This window comes from Colius striatus, chromosome 1 (assembly GCF_028858725.1).
Source record: "Colius striatus isolate bColStr4 chromosome 1, bColStr4.1.hap1, whole genome shotgun sequence".
Classification (NCBI taxonomy): Eukaryota; Metazoa; Chordata; class Aves; order Coliiformes; family Coliidae; genus Colius; species Colius striatus.
The window spans coordinates 132040209-132061743 of record NC_084759.1 but is presented as its reverse complement, the minus strand read 5'-3'; the positions used below and the strand labels follow the sequence as shown (position 1 = coordinate 132061743).

Below are 21535 nucleotides of genomic sequence, written 5' to 3'. Positions count from 1 at the left end.
TCTTTTTTTTTTCTTCTTTTTCAAAGACACAGCATAGCTTTAGCTCTCCTGCTGTAAACATAAATTGTCTAATAAAGGTAATTCAAAGGTAATTCAGAGTTTTACTATGAATCCAAAGAGTGGCCTCAGGTATTTCATTCACAGCTTCCTCTTAGCCCTCAAAACTACTTGCAGTCAGGGAATGACTATTTCTATGTAGTCCCGTCTCTGCTTAAAATTTAATCCTCTGTATGCCTGAACAGCTTTTTGCATATTGCATCAGCAAAACAAATGCTTGCAGAATGGGAAGTCTTATTCTGGAATTTTAAGGGACTAGACTTCAGTGATCTTGTATTCAGAATGCCATAATCTATTTTTGTACTCCTGAGAGGCTCCATGGGAGAACAGCTAACACTTAGTCTCGATTCATTATTTTCTTTACTTTTCTTCTGAGATCACTAAGGCAATTCATGTTTCATAAAGAACAGAACAATGAAGCCACAATCTTTGTCAAAGTGAAATACTTTGAAAAGCAGGAGAGCAACACAAGCCTTATGACAATAAAGCCATAGCAGGTTTGGAATAAATTAAAAAAAAAAAAAAAAAGAAATCTCCAAATCTGTCTTTTGGAAAAGGTTAAAATGAATACCAATTAAATTTTGTATATTTTTAATGTTAAAAAGTCATTTTATGTGTACTAATATTATTAGATCCCCATTTCAAAACTTTTTAATGCAAAAAAAGATTCAGGACCCCAAAGACATTGAAATTATATCATCTCGTTATTCAACTTTTATTTCCTTTGGAAATCGAAAAAAAAAAAAAGAGTGGGGAGGAAAGGAAAGAGGAGGATATCCTGGTTTGAGCTAGGATAGAGTTAATTCCCGTGAGGAACCAGGAAAGGGTACAGGTTGAACAGCTGACCCATGCTGTCCAGCAGGTATTCGACACCATCCTAACGTTACGCCCGGTATTCAGGTGAGGGCTGGCCGGAAGAAGCTCCCTACCGGGGTCGCGGTTTCTCGGTCGCCGTTCCGGAGCGGTCGCTTAGGTCGGCTGAGCAACTGCATCACTCACCAATTTTCTCTGTAATATCGCTTTGTCTTTATTATAGTTGTTCCTCTTCAATTTTCCCGTAGTAAATTGTTCTTATTTAAACTTACGCGGGCTCTTTGCCTTTTTTTTTTTTTGTCTGATCCACTCCACGTTCCGCCGGGAGGGGGAGGAGTCGCGGGTTTTTTCCCTTTGCTCCAGCTGGGCAAAACCACGACAAAAGGACAACAAAAAACACAACTGGGTGAAAAAAAAAGTGGGAGGGAAGGAAAAAGAATGATGAGAAAAAAGACAATTGGGTAACAAAACATCAGTGTAGTGTTTTTCTGTTTATGAGAGTCAAATGTAGAGCTTGAAAGGAGACGATGGAAAATGAAGAAACTGCATGAAGTCTGTGAAGCCTAGTGGAACCAGTTGCTGCAGACTGAACAAGTCAACGTAAGAAATGTGACCTTTCATTCAAGCACTGAGAAACCTGTCATGACTCCCCTAGATTTCACAAACACAATACTTACGAACCGGACAATCAAACGCTGCCAAACAACTCTGATCATTTTAGTGTAGGTTATTATACCAGTCAAATTCATTTAGAGGTGTCAGGAGGGGGCAAATGGACTCTGTTTTCAGTTACTTGAAAAAGTTAAGTTCACTTAGGAGGAAAGACAGATGAATGAATCCACAACAGCTCCCTTTAGAGATTGACAAGTGGCAATGAGTTCACGGCAGTGAGCTGATATAAGCGTACTGCTAGACAAAATATAATTGACTTTTGGAAAATGGCAGATATTAAAAGGTCCTGAGTCTGTGCAGATATTTAACTTGTACCTCATGTAAGGGTATAATTTGGTGTGCACTTGTGAAAAACTGGATAGTACTGCAAATGGGAAGCTGAGCAGAGCATGGCTGAGAGAACTGGAGTTGTTTAGCCTGGAGAAAAAGAGGCTTAGAGGAGTCCTTATCACCCTCCATGACTACCTGAAAGGAGGTTACAGAAAGGTGTAGACAGGTTTATCCAGCTATTTTTGATTAGGAATAAAACCAGATCTAAGGTGGAAGCATGTAAAGGCAGGATGCAACTTCCAGGCCTACCCTTCTGACTACATTTTGCATTTGACTTGCTCTGGGTGTTCTGAATTGTTGTGCCTTCCTGCAAGGGCTGTATGTGAAGCTCAGGGATCTTATTTAGGGAGGATGGACTGTCTACTGCTGGTGTCTACTTTTAGTTATTGTAAGATATCTACATTTAACTACACATGTTACTGGCAAAAACCCAATTTTCAGAAATGCTGTAGACACTTAGGTGTATCAGAAATGCAGGTGCATATTGAATGAAGTGCTTCACTGCTATCCACTCCCTCCTGCTCTCATCCAGTGCCTCATTTAGGAGTCCATGCTCACCTCCTTTCCCAGACCTCCAGAAATCCTGAGCCTCCCTAGAGACACGGTGTTACAGCCGCAGCCAGAGATACAGAGATGCTGCAGTATGACGAGGAAGGGGCACCAGACATGAGAAGGGTCCAAACTGCCTCCCATACCAGCAGCACTACCATCCTTGTTGCAGCCTCCTTGGGGTGTTAACAGCTCCTGTCAGTGCTGTGTTTGATGAGTCCCCTTGATCCACCTCTAATGTCCATATGCATCACTGGCTGGCAACCACTGGCCTAGTGAGATGGTGCCTGACCACCACAGGAAACCCCCAGGATTCACACTGCAGTCTGCATTTCATCTGCTGTTATTAAACTGAGCAGTCAACTATGACCCAAATGACATGTGTTTAAGGCAACACCTCTGTAGGGGAGACATGAGTTAATTAGCAGTCTGAGGCACTGATTCAGCAAGATATTTCAGCACACAGTTAATTTGAAGTATGCAAGTGGTTCTATGGACTTCAAAGTTGAGTGCTTACAGTCTTTGCTAAATCCAAGTACTGACACAAGCTCTGTATACATTGGCATAGATTTGAGTGGAGCTGATTTTTGCTCGGACACGGGGAGTGAGCTGCAGTGCTGGTCCCAGTAAGTTCTCGAAACATCCCCCAGGTGAGTGCACCTGGACCTGCAAGAGACTGTGTGAGGAAGTGGCCATGGCACAGGATGTGCTAGAGAGCCTGTGGGCATCAGAGACCCATACAGGAGGCAGGGAGGAGCTGAAGCCCTTGGGATGAATGCATGTGAGTGGCCTGTGTATGTAGGGCTGCCAGGTGTGTGAGGGACTCTGTGCTGGAGCAGGAAGGGCTTGTGAGGAGTCAGTCCATCTACCATGAGGAGAGACAAGTGGCAGGAGCCATTGGGAAAAGACTGACTGAAAGCCCCATTCGCTGCCCCCCTGAGCCATTTATGGGGAGAGGAGGCAGAGAGACTGGGATCAGAGCTATGAGCACAGCAAGAGGGGAGAGGTGAGGAGAAGGTGATATTAAAGGGCTGGTTGTGCTCTTCATCCTTGTACCACTCTGAGTTGTTCTCTGTTTGCTGTGTTTTGGGGTTTTATGGTTTTGGTTGGTGGTGGATTAAATTAATTTCTGTTTTCTTCCCCAAGTCTTGCTTGTTTTGCCTGGGACCATAAGTGGCAATTGAGCCCTCCCTGTCCTTAGGGCAATCCAAAGGCCCTCAAAAGTATTGATCATGGTCATTTGTTCCTAAAATGGGCCTAAACCACAACAACATGCTGAATTTTAATATATTAATCTCACTGTATTGAAGATGGATGTGATGAAAAGTCCATACCTGGCACTTATGTATTGCTACTGTTAATTTAAATAAAAATTTTAAAGTATGTGTTTTGCTTCACTTTCACTTTGGAGAGGAGGCCTGTGTTACAAATCACGCCCCAGCAGGATTCTAGGAGATATATGTATTTAATAAGGAGGATTTCCTATTACGTAGGTAAAATCACTTTAATAATGCTCTCTACATGCATTATAAATATGCAGATTATCAGGGAGATTTCAAAGGAGAACTATTTCCTTAAGTGTTACATATTATTGTACCAGGAATAATTGAGGTTGAAGCAGATGATCTCAAGAACTTCGTTTCAACTTACAGTTGTTACTGTAATATTGAATCTATTTGTATCTAGCAACAGGACAAGGGGTAATGGGATGAAACTGGAACACAAAAAGTTCCATTTAAACATAAGAAAAAACTATTTTACTGTGAGGGTGAGGGAGCAGTGGCACAGGCTGCCCAGGGGAGGCTGTGGAGTCTCCTTCCTTGGAGGTCTTCAAGACCCGCCTAGACACATTCCTGCAACCTGCTTCTGTGGTGAACCTGCTTCTGCAGGGGGATTGGACTAGATAATCTCTAAAGGTCCCTTCCAACCCCTACCATTCTATGATTGCAGTATCACTGTTTACCATACATATATACACATTTTTTTACTGATGTTACCACAGTCTCACCTCACAATTTAGAGGATAACTTTCACTTTCTTACCCTGTGTCAAAGACAACCTCTGCATGTCCTACTACAGAGTGTAAAATCATGTCATAATCAGAACAGTAGTAAATCAATATCACATGTTAACAAAACCATTTTCTCATAAATCCTTTGTCCCTTATGGGGAGAAGTACAGAAATCGTGTGCAGAGGAGCTACTGCAGTATGTGCTGGGCGACATGTCTCAGGAATGATATAGATCAAAATTTGGGAGTTAGGCACAGGCTGGCTGTGATGTGTGGAGAACAGAATGTTTCACATCGCTTTAATAACATACTCCCAACTCTTTCAGGAGCAGCTGGAAAAATCTGCCTCCAAATTTCTTTGGCAGCAAAGATGAATCAAAGCAAGTGAAAAAAGAGGAAGCAAGTTCTCGTCTCAGTGGAGACAAGCTCACTCATTTTCCAAAGTGTACACAGCTCAGCAGAGAACATACACTATTATCACTTATTTTTCATTACCACCTCACTGGGGGTAATGAAGACACAGTGCACAAAGGTGATAAATGAGAAGAGAATCAGACTTTCTACACACAACTACATAAATTAGAGGTGAAAAATATATCCCACACAGACCATGACTTTTACTTTAAATGATGGTTTCAGAATTGTTCAGTACTGTATCTATATCCTGATGATTTACATGTTCCCAGAAACTTTGGCAGCTTGCCACTTCACATTTACAGTTCCTTTGCAGGTAGCTTAAATTCAGCCAGCTCTGAGTAAATATCTCTCATCTGCTTTGCTTTATGGGCACACTTCAGCCTTCCTAGATCTGTCAGAAGGGCAGATGGAATGGGTGGGGGCAGCCAGGCAAGGCACAAGAATGTGAAGACCCATCCACATGGCTGGAAAACTTGCTCAGAAGTGTTCACTTAAGGATCTTTGTCTCAGGCATACCAGCTGGTCTGCTTCTCCAAAGCTGGCAGCAACTTCATGGTTACTTCTGCGCAGCCATGTGAACACAGCCAAGGAGAACATCTTTTACAAGTGATTTGAGTTCTGTCTAAAGTCACTACAAAAGAACTAGATATTATTAAAATTATCATATAGACGGACACAGAGCTTTAACATACATCACGTCCTGCAGAAAATTAATGCCTTTGATATAAGATATGACTAAAAAAAATGTTGAAATGGTCAAGGACAAGTAGAGTTTCAAAATGGCAACAGTCACAGATTATATAAACCTATCTTTATGACTTTCATCTTATCTTCAATTTCCTGAAAAAGTTCCAACTTTTTACAAGCAATATTCCAAGATTTGTTAAAGCAATGGTAACCCATAATCAAGTAAATTGTACACTGGAGGCAGTGAACATGATGAATTTTAGTAGAATTTCTATGGATAAGGTTGTAGTAATTTATTAATATTTCAGAAACAGATGTTTCAGATATTTCAGATCTCAGAATATAAGCATATCCTTTACAACCCTTCAGTTTATTGGACTGAAGTAGGGGTCTGAGAAAAGCAAGATGACTACTACAATTATTTATTTTTTAAGTTTGCAATCTTTCATCCAAGCATAACTAAGTATGAACTGTCACTATGGGTTGAAAATTAGGAAAGAAAAATGCCTCCCAGTCTTAAACTAATGTTTCTTAAAGGCATTTTAACAAAACTACTTGGACACCAGTGCAGGAAATGAGCAACTCTGCATGTTAAACTAGTATAATACTATTGTCTTGCTGCCCTCAGGCTAAGACAGTCTGCAGTGTCAAAAGTCCTTGTGTCCTCTTGCTGCAATCTGATTCAACAAAGCCATATTTGAAGTTCAGATGAGATTTTATGTTGAAAAGAATGTAGATCAGCCACTACTATCCTGCCTGCCTCTTCTCCTCCCCATGCCAGGAGAAATTATCCACTTTGTTAAAAACAAAACAAAACAAAAAAAAGGTAACTAAATGCAAAAGATCATGGGTGAAATTAAGTCTCTACATGCCAAGCACTGAGAACACAATGATTTTCCAAGGCCACCAGGAATTAATTTATTAAAAAGAAAAGAAAATCTTCCTTTCTGAGTTATTACTAGGTATTATTCTCAAAAGCCTCCTGAAATCAAGACTGATCACAATTTCAGTTGGCCTTGAAGCAAACTTCAAAGTTCTGGATCTAGTGACCTAAATCATGTTGTTATCATTAAAAGTGAATTCCCTGAATTGAGTTGGTTGAAATTCTGTTTCATATTCTGAGAGGATAAAATGGACGTAATTGGCAGATATCCTTTACATACCACATCTTTTCCTACTGGGACGCGTTATCACAGAGAAAATGCCGAATACAAAAGAAACTGCAGATATCCAACTTTGCTATCATCTGCTCTCCCCCACTATGGGTTTAAATAATGCACTTTTCAAAAAATTTTACTCTTTCATATATCAAAGTAATATTTAGAGTTAATAAGAGCAGTTTGGATCAGTCTGAACTGATTAAAACTGAGGACAAGAACACATTCAAGATGCCTCGTTATGCATACTGAGACAGGCTACAGCAGGACAGAGAAGAGCACCATAGTTTAATGAGCATTTTAAACCAGCACTGTTGCAAAAAGGGGGGCTGGGGAGGAGGGAAGAAGCCTGCTTCTCACTTTGTTATTTATTCTTAATCCTCAACTTAATCCTTAATCCCTTCACACCAGCACAAATGTTCATGAAATCCTACAATAAACTGGATCAAAACTCAAAATTTAACCAGTAAAGCAAACTCAGCTTAGTTTTAAGCTGCGTCAGTCTTCTTCCAATTCACAATGCAGTGGCAGAAATGTTCCCTGTGGTTAAGGACAAGTGACTGGGGTCAGGGAGGTCTTCCAAGTGTCTTTTTCAGTAGTGGTTGTCAGTTGATCCTGCCCTGTCATGCCGATGGAGCCCACCTCTTGGTAGCATCTTTGTTGTGCTTTGACACTGCCATTACTGTCTGACATTTAAAATGGGAGCATAGAAATGTCTCAGCAAGCTGTGGTCTTTTTTGCTGGAATTTTAAAAAGTAGAGTATTTAATATTCCTAATGTTCCTAATTGCTCATGGTCTCAAACACAGCCATTAGAGATGAGAAAAATCGAGTCAGGAGGTAAATAAAAAGAGAGATATTGTTTGATATCTAGTGAATAATTCTTAGTTACAAATTCTGCATCAACCCAAAAACTTTCAGCAGTTGATTTTATTTTTAAATGGACTTGTATTCAATATTGAAATGCTATCCTTCTTGAGATTACATTTGGAAGTAGAAGCTTGTGTCCCTGCTTTGTAGAGCTGTGAAACACAGCATAAACAATAGCTGAAGCACCGTTAACAATCTTCATTCATGCTTACTTTTGAAATAACCACATAGCACATTATATATAGTGGGAACTTGTTTAGTTTCTAGCATCTTGTTTTTTTCTTTTTACATTCCATAAAGGGTCACTACTCAATAGGAAGGTCCACACAAGCATTAATATTTCCACTGATCAGTTCCTTGGATCACTGATGTTCCCTAGTAGCACCAAAATAACAGATCAAAATTTGTGCCAAAATGCTAATGATGATTAAAATAATTATTCTCAACAATCAAGCAAAGATTATTTTACTGTTGAGAACCAATGTCATCAGAATTTGAATAATTAAAGACTTGACTAATCCAGTTTAAGTGAAAATCACAAGCAGCATCCAAAAGAAATCACAATATCATGAAATCAGCTACGAATTCCACATTTAATGACTTACTATTGAGACTAAATTGACAACATAAGGAATATTGTGATTATTTGAGTTCGACTAAGAGCAAGACAGCTACTTTGCAGCCTGAGAGTTTCAGACACCTGTGAAATTACTGATGTATGGAAGTTGTACCTAATACCAAATTTTATTGGAACAACCATATACTTTTTATCCAGATTTTTTAATTCATAATTCAAAAAATATACACTTTAGAATTTTCCTCTCATTTTTATTCTGTTGCCACTTCCACGAGTATCTCAATGACTGGTTCCCTCAATTTCATTGACACTTAGCAAAAATAAAAGACTACTACCCATGCTGCATAGGTACCATCTCTCTGCTTACGGCCCTCCAGCAAAACACAAACCTTCCAATCCTCTTTATAATAATCCAAGACATGAAACACAAAGAGCACAACATGGCTTATAAAAACAAATCTGCTTTTTTTTTTTCCTATCAATTGTGCAACTCTGAGTTAGAAAAAAAACATCAATTTGAGAAGAAAGGATTGAGAACCTTGCACTGCTACTATCAGGTTTTGTTTTCACATGAGAATCCAGAGTCAGTAGTCAACGGACCCCTCAGTCTCCTTCAGTCATCAAGGAGAGAGATGACACATCTTTGAAATTTTTGGTCTTTGGACAATCATCTCTCTTCTAATGTTTCTGCTGAGATGGTATTTCTAAAAGAACTACCTGATGAAAACTCTTCAGGGACTTTCAGTTTATTGACTCCTGCAAAACTAACAGAATTAAAGGAATATTTACAGATTTAGTGGAAGTAAAAAAAAAAAAAAAAAAGACACTGAAGTAATATTTGTCATCTGTTTAAGGAGGGAAATGGGAAAATGATGTCATCTTTGGTTCTACTTTCCAAGATAATCTGTCTCCAAGCAGGTAAATATCAGATGTCTTTCATGTTTTATCAGTTCTATTTTCTCATATTTCAGACAATTTCTTTGTTCCTCAGGGTCTAAGACATAAATATTATTGTCTTGGCCACAGGGCTGTAATTACAAAGAAGAATTTGGTGAGAGGAACTGTGATGCCTGAGCATTAGATTGAAAAAAGCTTAAATACACTAAGGAACGTGTAGATCCTGTCTTACACACAGTGACAATTAGTCAAGCTTTATGTCCTTACATAGTCTTATTCAATTAAGGTCAGGGAAAACAGGTGAGGGAGCTTAAAGCCTTTGTGTAAAACATACACAAGCATCATGAACCTTGGGGGTGTGAGGAGTGAAAGTTTCAGCACAGGAGAAACCACCTTAATTCAAATAAGATTTGATTTTTTTTCAGAGCTTTTTGGTTTCCTCTCAAGAGGACAATACCACACATGGTAGAGACACACAGTTCTTTGAAGTAGCAGGACAAACTGTTTTAAAATGCAAAGAACGGGTTTCTGCACAGAGGATCACAGGAAGTGGTAACATCCGTTTTTCATCTTTGTGGTTTGCACTGACACGTTGCTGGTTTGTTGGGTAAAAGAAAATTGAGTAAACAAAAAGGATCAAACACGAAAAACAGATGACATTTATCTGCTTAGAGATAGTGCATTTTGTAAATGACACCTAACCCTGTAGGCACAAATGTGACTTGGACTTGACAAATTGGACCCTGGGTGAACACATGGGCAGAAGCAGCATATAAGGAAGTAGCTAGCTAAGAAAGGGTGGCTTCGAGTCAACTCTGTTGGTTGTACTACATTACCTGTGTACGTCTCTGCATGTGCATTACCTAGATTCTCTACGTCTTTGAATGAATATAGCTTGCACTGCTACAACATAACCCTGTCATCAAAAATTAAAGAGTGGTTTAGGGAAGAGCAGCCCACAGAGTTGACTGGAATTCCTGATGCAGTTGATATCAGGAAATAGCATTTGTGCATTCTTATTTTTTCTCACAAAAATAATAGGAAAAGGTTTGTTTCCCTTATTAAATCCCACAGCTCTGAGTGAGCATTAAGTTACACATATATTATTTAGCTACTTAAAAGACAAAGAATTTCACATAAACAGAACATCTGAGAATAACCAATACAGACCAGGAAAATGAGGACTGGGTTTCAGACTTTTTGAATCATACAATGAAATACTCACAAGATGAGAGCTTCTGAATCAACAATGTTGGTTTTATGTTGTTGTTTTTTTTTCTCTAAAATGGTAAAAGTTGAAATACTGATTATTTTGTTTATGATGATAATATGATTGATAATACATCAAGAGCAAATAAACAATGGATCTGCAAGCAAAAAAACCCCCAAACAGCGAAGCCATTAATGGAATGATTTGCAAAGGCATGTATTAGGGATAATGGCAGCAGCACATGTATTTGACTAAGTATTTAGTGATGGCTAGTGATTTTTCGTAGAGATTTGATACATATTTTTTGCTGCACATACCATATTCTCTAATGCTAATGAATGGAAACGATTGCTCAGTAAGAACTGCTAGTTGGATAAATTTCTCAGATGTATAATTTTTATATTCTCACATGTTCCTTCTCATACAGTTACAAGAAACAAGAACGCAAGAGAGAAAAACAAAGGAAAAACTCGGACTGATAAAACTATATTAAGACAATATCTATGAGCTGGTTAACATTTTGAAGAATTACACTGTACAGAGATTTAAACATGACTACGTATCAGTGTTAAGACTTTGACTTTGACTCCAGCTCTACCAAGTCTGAACAGATCATAGAATCATAGAATAGTAGGGTTTGGAAGGGACCTTTAGAGATCATATAGTCCAACCCCCCTGCAGAAGTAGGTTCATCTAGATCAGGTCACAAGGAACATGTCCAGGCAAGTCTTGAAGACCTCCAAGGAAGAAGACTCCACAATCCCTCTGGGCAGCCTGTTCCACTGCTCCATCATCCTCACAGTGAAATAGTTTTTTCTTATATTTAAGTGGAACTGTTTGTGTTCCAGCTTCATCCCATTACCCTTTGTCCTATTGCTAGCTACTATAGAAAAATAGGGATGCCCCAACCTCCTGATACCCATTCTTGCTGGTTTGCTCTTTCCCGCAAAGGCCAATGAAATTGCCAAGAAATCCTAATCCAGTTTTGAGTCAGAGATAGTCACAGGTCTGAGCCTCAGGTGAAGCTGTGCATCAAGTAAAACCTGCATTATATGCACCAGAGGCAGCTTAAAGCTCCCAGCTCCTCTGGTGTGTGTACAAACACATCCTGGAGGCTATGTGAAGCAAAGGTACTGGTTTAAATCTTGAAGCACTGTGATACAGTGATGCATGACGGCTATATAACTGATATGCTAACATTGCTTTTGGGCTGTGATCTTTTCACGTTGCCTGGGGCAGACACTGCTGTAGTGCAGGTTTGACAGATTTCCCATCAAAGGGGACTAAAACAGCAAGGACATGAGAAGTATGAACTTCAAATCAACACCCTCCGATTGCTTGACAAACTGAAATCAAAGCACGTTTCATGTCATACCACTGCACAACCAGGAGACGAACAATGCACGGACAATTCTATGCAGTGCTGTTTAAAACTGAGAGCACAGAGGGAACTATAAATGTTATTTTCGGGAAAAAATAATTTTCCAAGGTCGAAAGCAGATGGGATTATCACAGACAATCGCTCCATTACTATCAGAATACTGTAACAATTACAGCCTCTAAATAAATTTAGCTGGTTTTGGCCATGCCCTTCAATAACCTAGAACACAAAAGAAGTCATCGTTTATAAAAACAATCTCCACCTACAAGCAAGACCTGTTTTCTGCAGATCAGCTACAGAGCAGTTTTGAATCGTACAATCCAGAACATGTACTACTTCCCTTTCCAAGACATTTTTTTCCTAATTGCTGATGTGAAATTTTCACTCAGAAAAAGAAAAAAGGAAAAACATAGTAGAAAATCTTCGTGGACTGGAAACCCACACCAACTTAAAGAGGGGCTTAAGAACAGGTGATGACTGAAAATTACCCAAGGCTCTTGGTGCTTCCCTTTTTGCCACAGCTGCTTATTCACTCCACACCTCAAAAAGGGGCTATGTAAGCAAGCACAAAGAAAGGGAAGTGAGAGGAGGAATAACACAATGTAACATGCATGTTACACACTATATGTCAAAAGCATTATTCTTGGATATCTACCTTTCTTCCTGCAGGTACTCCTGCTTTACCCTTGTTTGGGAGCAGTTTCAAGCCCATCTGATGGCAACCTGCTGCAAACATCTGGTCTCCTGATGCCCTGTTTTAGCAACTTAGCTCACAAGTGAGTCAGGTAAGCGCTAGAGCCAGTAGGCATGCGCATCCCCTCCTATACTCACTTTGCCCAGCTCAGTGGAACACGCTTTGCTCAGGGCTTATTCGATTCCATACCGGGAATACAACCTTCAGATGATGTATTCTGTGTCACACTGTACACCATTCCTTGTTTCTGAGAAACAGATTTCCATCTGTGGATTTCTTCTTGTTCCTTCTACAAGGCAATAAGCGTACTATTTTTAGTAAATGCATTTATTAGTATCTTGTTTTAATAATGTAAATACTATACAGTTAAAAAGTCATTTGCCATGTCATACTTTCAGCAGCACCATACCTTTACCTATGTAACTACTCTGAACCGTACTTTAAATATTCTTTCATTAATGCAATCCCCTCGGTCATGAGCAGATTCCTGAAGTAATACAGGGAGAAATCTATCTGCTGTGTCATCTGACACAGTCAATATGCTTAGACAGGAAAGTATTTATGTGGTAGGCTAGTAGGTTTGAAAGCTCAGCCTCACTCCTCAGTAACTATCACTTCAATGCTTTACAAAATCCACTAACTACGCATGGTACCGGCAGCTGCAGTGAAGACCAAGGAGCTCAAAGCAGAATACTCGCCATCTGTGCCTGACTCACACTGCTGACTTCCAGTATGAGTATGCATATAGAAAAATATTTGCCAGACTGTAGCCAAAATTTAGAAGTTATTTTCAAAACTAATAAAGTCAATTAATACAATTAATCAATTAATACAATAACTAGATTATATAAAGTCTTTTATTTTTGAGGGTTTTTTAAAAATACAACATTCTAAAAAATATTTATATCTACAATACAGTAAAGAAAAAAAATCATTAAAATCCACAAATAAGACATGCAAATATTGACAGATTTTGAGGTGGGGTGACAAACTTTCCAAGAAGGGGGTGGAAATATTTTTTAAGCTGTGACTTTCACTTGTGTTAAGAACCCATTTAAGATATCAAATTCTGTAACTGTAATAGTGCTGTCTAGGCTATTTTAATGCCAAGAGTTTAGATGTTAGAGAGTTAAAATTATCACATAACCACATCTCTCAGTATAAACCAGCAAAGAACTGCTGATGTCAGATGTCAACTTGATTAAATAATATTATTATTGAGTAGACTTAAGGATGCCCAGCATTTAGCAAAATAAAAACTCATTATAGTATTAGACATGTACATAAACAAGTCCACCAAAACAGATTATGTCATTTTGCTGCCCACCCTCTATTTATAAACAAAACACTTTCCAAAGTCTTTTCCTTTACATGGCATCTTGTTACCAACCACTTAACTGCTGGCAGCACTGGGATGCAGCGGTTTGACTCTTGCTAGTCTGGAGAGGCCGAGTCTAAGACACTGAGTAGGTGCCTTAACTGAAACATATTTCATAGAGTTATTACTGCTTCCTGATGCAGCTGAAAATAATTTTAAAAGAAAAAGAAAGTGTAAGAGGTTTAGAAGAAAAAAAAAAATTACATGACTGTTCCCTTTTTACACTTTTCATAGCAGAATAAAAGAAGTATTCTAAAGATATTGCAAAAAGGTCTGAACAGCATAGCACAGAAGCACATGAAAATCAGTATACTCACTAGGAGTCCATCTATCTGTGAGCCAATGCAGCAAGTAGGGTGCACAGTTTTAATTAACACACTGGAGCAACCCTGGACAAGCATACTGTTCCCAGCGTACTGTGCATTTTCAGGTTCTCCACAGAGAATCACACAACTGAACACATTCCAAGTGGGAAAAGAGGGCTTGAAAGAAAGGACCAAAAAGGAAGAAATGTGTACAGAAAAGAAGAGTAAATATGAAGGAAAATCGAAGAGACAGGAGTCACTAGCAGCATGCTCAAATACCTTAAGAAAACAAAGCTTCTAGGAATTTGCTTTACTAGAGCAGTTAAAACAGTCAAACATTTTTCCATTATTTGTTTACGATAGATAATAATGCAGCATGTATCAGAGATAAAGAAGCTCTTCATAAGAAATAAATAACCACAAAACAATGTCTTTTAACATTTACCCACACTCTAGAAAATAATTTATTAATCTCCTCACATAAAGGTGTGAAGAATAATGTGGCAAGAGGAAAAGGAGCATGGAGATAGATTAAAAAACAAAAAGAAAGGTGTAAATACTATCTTTCATTATAAAAGGGCAATCATTTTTCTGAAAGACTCTTTATTTGTGTCTTTGCTTTTAGGAGAGATTGCTAAAAAGTTAACTAATATATCTCTTTTTAATAATTTTTTTTAATAATTACAATCTAACAGCTACCTGGTGGTATCCATTTAGGCTTCTTTTCTGTTACAGGACTCGATGTATGTAGAGGCCTCCCAATTGCTTCTGAACAACTTGATGTCACCTTTTGTGCTGGCTCAAATTTTTGTTCCGTTATCGGAGAAGGAGAAACTACAGGTGAAACTTAGTTGGAAAATAAAAGCGACCTTAGCAAGATACTCTTTAGCATAAAAACCATCACACTGTGTGTAACATGACAGATCACTGTACAGCACAAGCTCTCTGCATTGAATAACAAGCATGCTACTAAACTGTCACAACTATAGCAGTACATATTTATACTGTCACTCCTGTTATGCTCTGGAATTTCAGTCTTGGTTTGAAAATAAGCAGTGTAACAATTATTGAAGACTTGCAAGATATCAAATTTCTAAGAGGGAAGATTATTCTGTCAGCTAGACAAAGCAAACAATTCCTTGTCATAAGTAAAACTGATTTTAAACTGATATGAATGTTGTAGACTCAGGACTGTAATTAAAACACATTACCAAATCAGACACAAGATTAACACACTGATATGAATTTTGTTAAACTATATAAAGTAAATTCTGTTAGCAACACAGTGAACAATTAACTCTGAACGACGTGAGTACTTAATGTTTTTCACCAAGTGGTTAGTAGTACTAGCTATTCTTGAATTAAAAATTCATAAATGCAACTGCAAGAGGAAGCTCTGAGATCATGTTTAAAAGAAGAATCCTCAGATCACTCATTGTTCTCTAACCTTTTCTTAAAAGCTAGACATAGTTATAGAAGAAGAAATTATCTCTGTCTACTCACTTTTGTCTGATTCTATTTCAAGGAATGTTTGTTTACTATAAAGTGTTTATTGTTTCAGGATTTTTTTCTACTGTCCTCCCTTTCCTCTGCATATAGTCATTTTCACCATTATCTTGCATGGTCAGTCTGTCAGCCAAATTTATCTATTCCTCCAGTAAAAATAAAAGGGACTTCCACTATAAAGAAGTCTATTTCAAATTCATAGACAAACTTACCCGTAATACTAATCTTGGAGTTCAAAGTTTTCTTCTCTCTTTCAGCTGGCATCTTTTGTCTGGTATTTTTACTTCCTTTGCCTTTCTTCTTGTCCATAGCAAAGTCTTCATCATCACTTTCACTATAATCTGAATCTTCTTCTGACTCCTCACCTACAGCAAGGAAAAAGGATGCAATTTCTTTACAGGAAATACACTTTGCTATTACCTCCAAGGCCTTCTAATCACATTCTGGAAGTAAAAAACCCCAGGATTTCTTAAGGACATAGAACAAATTTGTACATATTTATATGCTGAACTGAGAAAGGAAGAGCCACCATAAAACATATTCTTGCTCTGTACTTTAATAATGGAACACCCTGGTATAAACTGCATTCAATAATGATTTTAACAGCAGAACTATTCCATATTCCAAGTGACTGAGATGAAAAAGTTAATTCAGCCGATCTTCAAATTTATACATATTCTTAGTCACAACTATTTAAAATGGCAAAACACCATGTCTATTTTCACTTGTAAAAAAGATTTTATATATTTATTGAAAACCACCCAGGCATTAGCAAATATACTTCTCTATCATCAGGAATATCTGTATTATTCCCCTGATATCTTATTTCATTGACAAATCTAGAAACATTTCCAATAAAACTTGCAGTAAGGAAGACAAGTTAGCCACTGGGGAATGAAACAGATGTCTATCATACTCTGCAGACTTCCAACACTAAGCTGCTTCTAGAAGCAAGATATGAGGCCAGAATGACCATCAGTCAGATGCAGCATATCTTTCTAAGAGCTGAAAACTGGAGGAAGGAAAGAAGGGAGGCTACTTACTTTTTAAAAGAAGCTTAAAAAAAGCCCATATTGAAAGCACTGACACTACTCCAGAGTCACTGCTCTGTTGCAAATCCCAGACAACGAGTGGAAAAATGAACAGAAGGTGTTTAAAGAGACAAAACCTTCCTGGACAAAGAGGGTAGAAAAATTTTGTTCTGACATACTGCACCAAATGCAGAGAGGCAGTATCATTTTTTCCAGTTTGGGGAATGTGTATGAATAAGCTCCAATGTTTAGATCTAGAGTCAAAGTGCAATTGAGATGTCATTAGTATTAAAAGAGGGAGAAGGAAGATTCCATAAAAGCAGTATATGCATTTAACTGAAAATCTAACCTAAATGCAAGACATCATATTTAAAGCACAGATAAGGAGAGTTTTTACAGAGAACAACTTACTGGGTACAGACTCGGGCTCAGAGTCAGTTGCACACTCTCCATCATCACTGTCAACAGTTAGTACCTTCTGATCTGCTGGAACTTTAGATGCTGCTGTCCTTTCCCTTCTCTCACCCCTAGGTGCATCATCATTAATAATCCGATTGAGATCTAGGAAACAGAGGGTGGTCTAATTAATTTGAATTCACAGTAAACCTGTCCTTCTCAAAAAGAAGCAGGTATTTGAGTCCCCAGAACTCCTTCTTGTGATTTTGAGGTATACTATACAGAAGCATAACATCAGCACTTGTTTCCATGTGATTTTCATTTTACACATTTAACTGACTAAACCGCAGTTTCTGGTTGTCAAAGAACTAGAAAACTATATTACAATAAGCCAAGATATTAAGAAATCAAAATAGCTATTGCTTTTTCTGTCCTTAATCACACTGTATGTTTGGAATATCTTATAGAAGAATTATTTTTATCACAGAAAAAAACATGAACTTAAGAAGACAGGCACTATCTAGCAATTCTCATTTCCTTATCATGACATCTTGAAATAAAACATGACTTTCAATCTATTTCAATGTAAACTAAATTCAGTCACGTTTGAATTCATGAAATATAAATACAGTGTTGCATTGAACTGTAAAATAACCTTTTTCTTCTGAGTTTTGCAGCTTGAGGATATCTGCAGGTTTTTCTTTGATGGATAAGGCTAAGGCAACTTCCAAATCTCTTTGATAAAGTTTGTCATCCAAGGATATCCTGGGAAAAAACCCACAAACATGCCAAATAATAAAACAATGACATGAGCATTATAGATCTACTTCTGATTCACTGAACTTCTTGAATTCAAATACTTGTAAAGATATTAATATTTCAATCCATACTTTAAAGCATAGCATGTTACAAATATTACTTCCCCTAAAGACTTAGACAATGTATATGTTAACATTTAAAGTACCCTATACTTAAAAGGATTATAATTTCAGAACACTGTCTGTGTGCATATATATATATGCAGTAATAATTGGCATTATCACAGACAAAGGTGATTCTGTTTGTTTGAAATACCAAACTGAAATGTAGTTTGTATACACAACTTTACCACCAAAATAATCAGATTTTTTTCTTTCCATTGACACTGACTTTCATTGACAAGTCTTTTCTATCAAGTGTTCAGTATGTTCATTTTTAAGGAGTTAAACTTGTCTTTATGTCTCACAGTTTCAGTGGTCCTTAAGTAAATTAGAATTGTTACAGATATTTTGACTGTAGAGATATCAAGATGTGCAAATCTGTTTCTGCACCTATGCAAGCCACTTGCTGAAACTTTTTAGAGCTGTAACAAAACAGATGTAGCTCACTTCTCAACTCAGGCAAGTTTTCCTGACTCTACACATAATCGCATTATCTCTAATATGCAACAATACCAACAATGTCAAAAATCTTTACCACATTAATATGTTAGTTGCTTATTCTCAGCTCTAAAACCAAACCAAAACCAAACAAATTAAAAAATGAGAAAAATCAAATGCTACTGTTGAAATCCATTTTTACACAGAGTTAATCACATTTCAACATTTCTTACCTTTTGCTAGGTGTCTGCTTTTGTGATGGAGTCAATTCTTTCTGAGGCTTTTTTTGCTTCTCTTTTTTCTCTTTCTTTGTGTCCCTGAGCTGTGTTCTGGATTTTTTGCTTGAAGGTGCAGCTATACAAGCAAAGTCTTCATCTGTTTGGTAAACAGCAACAAGTTTCAATAAGTTTTACTGTATTCTTCCATATGACCAAATTCAACTTAATTTCATCACTCACTGAAAACATACCAAAGATAACCTTTTTGAAATGAATTCTGTTTTTAAACAACACAACTGTAAATATACAATTCTTAAATGCATTTTAAATGAAAATTTAATGAGACTTCTTTTGTGTGCACTTTTATTCCAGAGGTAGTGATCTCAATTTTTATTATCAATACAGCAATAAAGCTTCAATGTCCAATGTGTTAACAGATTTTCTGCAACTACAAGTTCACATTTTGATACACCAAACAGCAATCAATTGTAATAGCAATCACAGTCATTGAATAGTTTTAGAGTCCTCAGTGTTTTGGGGATTGTCCCCCTTCTTGAAAAATAACAGCTGCTCCCCTTCTTCTGTGATTTCCATATTGTCTCTTCCCAAATACAGTACATTTCTTCAGTTTTCAAAGAAAACTAGAAAGCATGAAAACTGTCTTTCCTCTAGCTGTAGACACTGCAGATCACAGCGCAAAATAAAGGAAAAAAAAATATCTTCACTATTCTCTAAGTAATGGAGAACCTTAGATAAGATTATTAATGTTTCTGGGAATTTACACTATTTTTTAATATTACAAGAGATCACTTACAAACTAAGAAAGGTCATGCACCACATTTAAACTGAAATTAAGCATCTCCATTAATCCACTCGATTCACAAGAAATCATCAACACTATTTACTTTCGCACTCCCCTTTCCACCAATTCAAACTGTTCCCTGGATTCTGCAAACAGCACGGAAAGACCAAAAAAAGGCAAAACCATGAAAGCAGCCAATAAGAAAAATATCACCCATTAGGGCTTAGAAGCAAAGGACAACTATCATGAAAACAAATAGCCATCAATCTATTTTTCTTAAGAATGGAACTAAAAATCTGACTGCTATGTCATAGAATCAGAGTGTTTTGAGTTGGAAGGGACCTTAAAGACAATCTTAGTTCCAGCCCCTCTGCTATGAGCACAGACACTTTCTACTAGACCAGGTCACTCAAAGCCCCATCCAACCTGGCCTCGAACACAACCTGTTGCAGTGCCTCACTTCCCTCACAGTGAAGAACTTCCTAATATCTAATCCAAATTTACCTCCTTTCATTACTCCTTGTCCTGTTACTACATAGCCTTGTCCTTCTCCAGTTTTCTTGTAGACCCTTCAGGTAATGGAAGGCTGCTCTAATGTGTCACCAGAGCCTTCTCATCTCCATGCTGAACAACTCTCTCAGCCTGTCTTCACAGGACAGGTTCTCTAGCTCCTTGATCATCTTTGCAGTCCTCGTCTGGACTTGCTCCAACAGCTCCATGTCCTGATGTTGCAGGCCTCAGGACTGAAAGGAGTACCTTAACCAAAACCCATCAAGATATAGATCTTTAGGAGAAATGCTCAATTTACAGGTAGGTTACTCATGCCTCCTTTATATTCTGATTTACAACCCTGTGAATTGAAAATCAGGAGGATATGTGGCAATCAATTACCACTGAAAACTGAGGGAGAGAAAATGATTTTCCCAAAGCAAGACACAGTGTATTCACCAGTTTTCTGTCAAACTGCTATTATGGTCTGACTTACGGCCATCATACTCTCGCTGAATTAGGATACTAAGTGTGTCCCAACTATTTCCAGTGACAAGAGTTAACAGCCTTCTCAATGAACTAATTAATCTAAAACACTCTGATGACATTTTTTAGCAAGTACATTAATGTTTGGCATTTTTGTAATGTACAGGAACATGCAACTTACCATCATCTTCCAAATCCCCAAATTGAGAATAATCAATGACTTTCTTGTTCCTGTAGTAAAAAAAAAAACACAAAGAAAAAACCCAACAAAATACATACACTCTAGTCCTTCCAGATTGAGCATTTCTTTTACTGTGAGGGTGATGCAGCAATGGAAAAGGCTGCTCAGAAGGGTTGTGGAGTCTCCTTCCTTGGAGGTCTTCAAGATCCGCCTGGACATGTTCCTATGCGACCTGATCTAGGTGAGCCTGCTTCTGCAGGGGGGTTGGACTAGATGATCTCTGAAAGTCCCTTCCAACCCTACCATTCTATGATTCTATTATTTTGATTTGCTAACACTTGAATTCTGGTTAAATATTTTTTAGAGGAAGAAAAGCCACAGATGTTCAACTGTATGTATAACCAGCACTACTGTATACAATATCGTTATTAGCAGCGGGTTCTATAATTTTTAAAATCTTCAAGAAACTGTTTTTTGTTGTTCTCGTTGGGAGCACTGTATTCTCGTTATGTACACTCCACCTGAGAGCTGCTGCTGTGCAACGGAAATTACTTATCTCCTGGGTCGCTTTTAGGCCCCCAAAAGGTGTTTTCCTTTTAAAGGTACACCTCCTAGGCTGCCTTCTCTGTGTTGCTGCCGTTGGTGCAGATGTTACCCTACCCAGAGGGCAGTATGGGCTGTAGTTCCAAGATCACCCCTCAGTCAGTGATCCACCCGACGGCCTCCGCGGCCAGGGCTACTCTTCGTAGGATACCGCTGCCCCGCCTAAAGGAGAAGCCCCGTGTTTCCTAACAGCTGAATGGGAAACGGCGCAAGCCTGTCCTCCAGCCCCATGTTACGCCAAGACGTGGAGAGAGAGGCTCGGCGACGCAGGGCTCAGACAGAGCGGCAGCCGCGGCACTGAGAGAGCCCGTCTTTCTCCTCTGCTCCCTCAGTGGGCAACGGCCGCCGCCGCCTGCGCGCGCTCAGGCTTTCGAAGAAGCGTCACTCAGTGCCGCCAGCGCGAGCTCCCGGCTCCCGCGCGCCCTTGGGGCCAGGCGGCCGGCAGCGGCGGCGGCGGCTTGC

The 21535-nt window shown here is 38.4% G+C and overlaps 1 protein-coding gene across 1 annotated transcript in view; it reads right to left on the bottom strand.

Annotated features, from left to right (window-relative positions):
• Positions 1-13184: 13184 nt before the first annotated feature.
• Positions 13185-21535, bottom strand: part of RAD51AP1 (RAD51 associated protein 1) — an 8507-nt gene continuing 156 nt past the window's right edge. The window contains exons 2-8 of the mRNA XM_062007526.1: positions 20471-20520; positions 18528-18669; positions 17592-17701; positions 16952-17101; positions 15722-15874; positions 14703-14849; positions 13185-13841 (exon numbers count right to left, since the gene is read on the bottom strand). Of these exons, the coding sequence (XP_061863510.1) occupies positions 13714-13841; positions 14703-14849; positions 15722-15874; positions 16952-17101; positions 17592-17701; positions 18528-18669; positions 20471-20520 (880 nt within the window). The 3' untranslated portion in view covers positions 13185-13713. The remainder of the gene's footprint in view (positions 13842-14702; positions 14850-15721; positions 15875-16951; positions 17102-17591; positions 17702-18527; positions 18670-20470; positions 20521-21535) is intronic.